The 6085-nt window shown below is 44.3% G+C and overlaps 1 protein-coding gene across 1 annotated transcript; it reads left to right on the top strand.

Moving 5' to 3' along the window:
- The first annotated feature begins 3589 nt into the window (after positions 1-3589).
- LOC113909169 (glyceraldehyde-3-phosphate dehydrogenase-like) lies at positions 3590-4716 on the top strand. Its single transcript, XM_027570303.2, has one exon. The coding sequence runs from the start codon at positions 3605-3607 to the stop codon at positions 4604-4606; it is 1002 nt and encodes a 333-aa protein (XP_027426104.2). The 5' UTR covers positions 3590-3604; the 3' UTR covers positions 4607-4716.
- Positions 4717-6085: the final 1369 nt, after the last annotated feature.

The following is a 6085-nucleotide window of genomic DNA, read 5'->3' as shown; positions in this document are numbered from 1 at the left end:
GCAGAAACTAAGAGTTTTGCTTTAAGTGTCCTTTCTCAAATGGATGCTGGTAGCTTTGTCTAACCATTTTTTACTAATGTAGGAATGGGAAGCCATATTGCCTACTTTGACTTCTTCCCCTCAGTGGATGGAGGTGCTTTCCCTATACTACTGGACCGCATCTCCAAGCCAGCAGGCTGGACAGGTGACCGTGTGTCCGGCCATGGGCAGGAGGGGTGGGGCATGGAGGGGAACCTCCAAGGGAAAAAGTCACCATGCAGGCCACCAGCAAAGGATCCTATATGCTATGCAATGCTATATGCTAATGCAATATATATGCTATTTCTAAGGACAGGGTGAGCCTCAGGTGCAATCGGGTAGAAGAAACATAAAATAACAACAGGATTTATTGCCCAAAGAACAAAAGAATAGAAGGCAGAACCAAAGGGGTAGAGACACAGAATTATGAAAAAAGATGAGAGGCATGGGGAATCTTTCATGATGGAAACATGTCTTGAGGTCTGCAAACACTCTCTAGGGATGCCAGTACAGAGGCTATGGAACAGAAAGGCTCACAGACCATACTATGTTGCTCAAATCATAATTGTATTGAGACAATTTAAAACATACAGAGAGAAGCCAGGGGAAGAGATGGGAGAGGCGGACACAAGATGGGAGCACACAGAGCATTTGCATGTCTGACTCTGTCTGCCACATCAGCTTTCCCTGCTGATGGTGTGGTTATAAGGACTAGAATTGAAGGCAGGCAAAAGGCCTCAGCAGAGGACTCTCTCATCTATCAGAGATGCTGGATAAGTGTGTAGGCCTGGGTGTCAGCTAAAGCTCACCAATAACCACAGAACAGCCTACACTGCATGTTTCAGGTAACCAAGGTATGGCAGTTTGCTAGGGCAGCCATAACAAAACGCCAGACTGGGTAGCTTAAACAACAGAAATTTTTTGGGGGGGCAGTATTTTTTATTGTTATGTTAATCACCATACATTTCATCATTAGTTTTTAATGTAGTGTTCCATGATTCATTGTTTGTGCATAATACCCAGTGTTCCATGCAGAACGTGCCCTCTTTTTTTTTAATTTTTAAAGATTTTATTTATTTATTTGACAGAGAGAGACAGTGAGAGCAGGAACACAAGCAGGGGGAGTGGGAGAGGGAGAAGCAGGCTTCCCACTGAGCAGGGAGCCCGATGTGGGACTCGATCCCAGGACCCTGGGATCATGACCCGAGCCGAAGGCAGACGCTTAATGACTGAGCCACCCAGGCACCCAAAAGAACGTGCTCTCTTTAATACCCATCACCAAGCTAACCCATCCCCCCACCCGCCTCCGCTCTAGAACCCTCAGTTTGTTTTTCAGAGTCCATCCTCTCTCATGGTTCGTCTCCCCCTCCGATTTCCCCCCCTTCATTCTTCCCCTCCTGCTATCTTCTTCTTTTTCTTTTTCTTAACATATATTGCATTATTTGTTTCAGAGGTACAGATCTGTGATTCAACAGTCTTGCACAATTCACAGCGCTCACCATAGCACATACCCTCCCCAGTGTCTATCACCCAGCCACCCCCTCCCTCCCACCACCCCACCACTCCAGCAACCCTCAGTTTAAACAACAGAAATTTATATTCTCCTGGTTCTGCAGAATGGACACCCAAGATCAAGGTGCCGGCTGAGTTGGTTACTTCTGAAGGATATAAGGGAAGGACTTATCCCAAGCCAGAATCATAATGCTATTGTTTTAAATATATATATATATATATATATATATATATATATCAGAAAACAAGAAATAACTTTTGGAAATTACAAATGCATTGCAAAAATTAAAAACTCAACAGAAAGCTTGGAAGAACAAGTGGGGAAATATTCCAAGAAGAATAAAAGACAAAGGTATAAAAAATAGGGGAACAAAAGACACTAACCGCAGCATGTAGTTGATGCAAAAGTGGCCATAAATCTCCACCCTTCTCTGTCTTAGTCAGTTCTTAGTCAGCTGTTATAAAAAACAGCACAGGCTGGGTGACTTAAACAACAAATATTTATCTCTACAGTTCTAGAGACTGAGAAATCCAAGACCAAGGTGCTGCCAGTCTGGTGAGAGCCCTTTTCCTGGCTTACAGAAGGCCATTTCATTGCATTCTCACATGGCAGAGAGAGAGCAGAATCAAGATTTCTCATGTCTCTTCTTAGAAGAGCACTAATCCCACCATAAGAGCTCCACCCTCATGATTTAATCACCTCCCAAAGGTCCCATTTCAAAATACCATCACATTGGGTATTATGGTTTCAACATCTGAATTTTTAGGAGAACACAGACATTCAGTCCATGGCACCTGCCCTTTGCAATATGACTTGGCAGTTCCTGCCTACAAAAGTGGAGTTGATTTTCCCTCCCCTTGAACCTGGGTTGGACTTATAATTTGCTGTAGCCAATAGAATATGACAGAAGTGACATACAAATTCTGAGTCAAGACCTTGAGATCTTGTACATTGCTGCTTGCTTTCTTGGAATTCTATCCACTGCCATGTAAACAAACATAGACTAGCCTGCTGGAATATGAGAGCATGTGGAGGGAGGTAAACTATCCTAGCTGACATTACCTTATACCAGCCAATTACTAGCAAGCCAAACAGCTGACCACTGATGGATGAATGAGCCCAGCCAAGACTAGGAAGGCTGCCCAGCTAAGCCCAAACCAAAGTACTGACTTCCAGAATCTTCAGCTAAATAAGTAGTTGTTTTAACCCCTAAACTGGGGGGTAGTTTGCTACACAGCAACACCTAACTGATATAGACCATTAGTCAAGGAAGACTAAAATTTCAATAACTGAAGTGTCAAGAAGCAAGAACAAAGGAGAAAAAGAGAAGAAAATTGCCATAGGCATAGTACAACAAAATTTCCCAGGCCTAACAAATGAGTTTCCATATTAAGAGTCCACCAAATTTCTACTCTAATGTGTGGGGAGGGGAAAAATCCTGCACTAAGGACATCTTTGTCAAATTTCAGAATACTAGGAGAAAAGAGAAACTCCTATAAACTTTCAGGAATGAAAAAATAGTCATATAAAAAGAATCTGGGATAAAAATGGCATTGGCCTTCTCATAGGCAGCCCTGGAAGCTAAAAGACCATGGAGAAAATACCTTCAACATTTGGAGAGAACAATTTCCTCCTGTTAATAAGTCTATACTCAAAGTGTAGGTATATAATAAAGACATTTGCCAATACTCAAGGTCCCAAAAATGTGCTACCATGTATCCTACCTCAAGAAGCTACTGGAGGATGTGCCTCATCAAGATGAATAGGTAATATACTTATACTTCCATATGGGTCAAGTGTACTTGGGTTAGATACACCTAACCAAGACAATTAAAAACATGTCCACACAAAAACTTGCCCACGAATTTCATATCAGCATCGTTCATAATAGCCAGAAAATATAAGCAATCTGAGTACCTACCAACAGATAAGTGGATAAACAAAATGTGATATATACATACAATGAGATATTATTCAGCCATAAAAAGGAATTCAGTACTGGCTCTCTGCTCCTCCCCGTTCGACAGACAGCCGCGAATTCTGGTGCAGTGCCAGCCGCGTCCCTGAGACACGATGGTGAAGGTTGGAGTGAACGGATTTGGCCGTATTGGGCGCCTGGTCACCAGGGCTGCTTTTAATTCTGGCAAAGTGGATATTGTCGCCATCAGTGATCCCTTCATTGACCTCAACTACATGGTCTACATGTTCCAGTATGATTCCACCTATGGCAAATTCCACGGTACAGTCAAGGCTGAGAACGGGAAGCTTGTCATCAATGGAAAGTCCATCTCCATCTTCCAGGAGCGAGATCCCGCCAACATCAAGTGGGGTGATGCTGGTGCTGAGTATGTTGTGGAGTCCACTGGGGTCTTCACCACCATGGAGAAGGCTGGGGCCCACTTGAAGGGCGGGGCCAAGAGGGTCATCATCTCTGCTCCCTCTGCCGACGCCCCCATGTTCGTGATGGGTGTGAACCACGAGAAGTATGACAACTCCCTCAAGATTGTCAGCAATGCCTCCTGCACCAACCACTGCTTGGCTCCTCTGGCCAAGGTCATCCATGACAACTTCGGCATCGTGGAGGGACTCATGACCACCGTCCATACCATCACTGCCACCCAGAAGACCGTGGACGGTCCTTCTGGGAAGCTGTGGCGCGACGGCCGAGGGGCTGCCCAGAACATCATCCCTGCTTCCACTGGTGCTGCCAAGGCTGTGGGCAAGGTCATCCCTGAGCTGAACGGGAAGCTCACTGGCATGGCCTTCCGTGTCCCCACCCCCAACGTGTCTGTCGTGGATCTGACCTGCCGCCTGGAGAAAGCTGCCAAAAATGACGACATCAAGAAGGTGGTGAAGCAGGCATCAGAGGGCCCCCTCAAGGGCATCCTGGGGTACACTGAGGACCAGGTCGTCTCCTGTGACTTCAACAGTGACACCCACTCCTCCACCTTCGATGCCAGGGCTGGCATCGCTCTCAACGACCACTTTGTCAAGCTCATTTCCTGGTATGACAATGAATTCGGCTACAGCAACCGGGTGGTGGACCTTATGGTCCACATGGCCTCCAAGGAGTAAGAGCCCCCTGGACCACCAGCCCCAGCGAGAGCAAGAGGAAGAGAGAGGCCCTCAGCTGCTGGGGAGTCCCTGCCCCAACTTATCCCGCAAAACACTGAGAATCTCCCGACCTCCACCGTTTCCATCCCAGACCCCCTGAAGAAGGGGAGGAGCTTGGGGACCCCTACCTTGTCATGTACCATCAATAAAGTATACTGTACCCAGCCAAAAAAAAAAAAAAAAAAGGAATTCAGTACTGATACATGTTATAACATCCTGGATGAACCTCAAAGACATTATGCTAAGTGAAGGAAGCCAGATACAAAAGGCCACATATTGTATGGCTCTACTGATGTGAAATGTCAAGAATAAGCAAATGCATAGAGACAGAAAGTATATTAGTAGTTTCCAGGACGTGGGGGGAGGGAGGAATGGGTAAGTGAGTGCTGATGGAGACGAGGTTTCTTTTTGGGGTGATGAAAATGTTCTGGAATTAGATAGTGGCACAATTCTGTGAACCTAATAAAACCGCTCAATTGTACAGTTCAAAGGGGTGAATTTTATGGGATATGAATTATATTTCAATTAAAATTGCATACATACTTTGAGAAAGTTGAATTCTGCAGATTCAGAAAATAAGGGCCTCAACATAAGAGACAGGCAAAAGGAATGCCAAGGGTAATATTGAAGTCCTAGGACAACACTGTGCAGCAGTGGAAGTAGCAAAGCTAGTTTAGACCGGCAGATGAGGGACTCTGAGAAAGATTCAAAAATGAAGCTAGTGTTGTATACGTTCTTTATATATTTTGGATATTAACCCCTTATCGTGTATATCATTTGTAAATATCTTCTCCTATCAGAAAACAGTATAGAAGTTCCCCAAGAAATTAAAAATAGAAATATTATATGATCCAATAATCCCATTGTTGAGTATTTACCCAAAGAAAACAAAACCACTAATTCAGAAAGATATGTGTACCTCTATGTTTACTGCAGCGTTATTTGCAATAGCCAAGACATGCAAGTAACCTGTGTCCATCAATAGACAAAAGTAAAAGATACACACACACACACACACACACAGGACAATTACACGGCCATAAAAAGGATGGGATCATGCCATTTGAGACAACATGGATGGACCTAGAAGGTATTATGCTAAGTGAAATAAATCAACCGAGAAAAACAAATACCATATGATTTCACTCACAAGTAGAATCTAACCCCCCAAAATCCAAATGAACAAATTTAAAAAAAAGCAGAATCAGGCTTATGAATACAGAGAACAAACTGATGGTTGTTGGGCGGGGGTGGGGGGCACGGACTGGGTAAAAGGGGTGGGATCAAGGCCCACATCGGGCTCCTGGCTCAGTGAGGAGCCTGCTTCTCCCTCTGCCTCTCTCCCTGCTCATGCTTTCTCTCTCTGTATCTCTGTGTCTCAAATGAATAAATAAAATCTTTCAAAAGAAAAAAAAACAGTTATGGAATTAATAAGTCATG

Source organism: Zalophus californianus, chromosome 6, assembly GCF_009762305.2.
Source record: "Zalophus californianus isolate mZalCal1 chromosome 6, mZalCal1.pri.v2, whole genome shotgun sequence".
Lineage (NCBI taxonomy): Eukaryota > Metazoa > Chordata > Mammalia > Carnivora > Otariidae > Zalophus > Zalophus californianus.
This window is presented reverse-complemented; position numbering and strand designations above follow the sequence as displayed.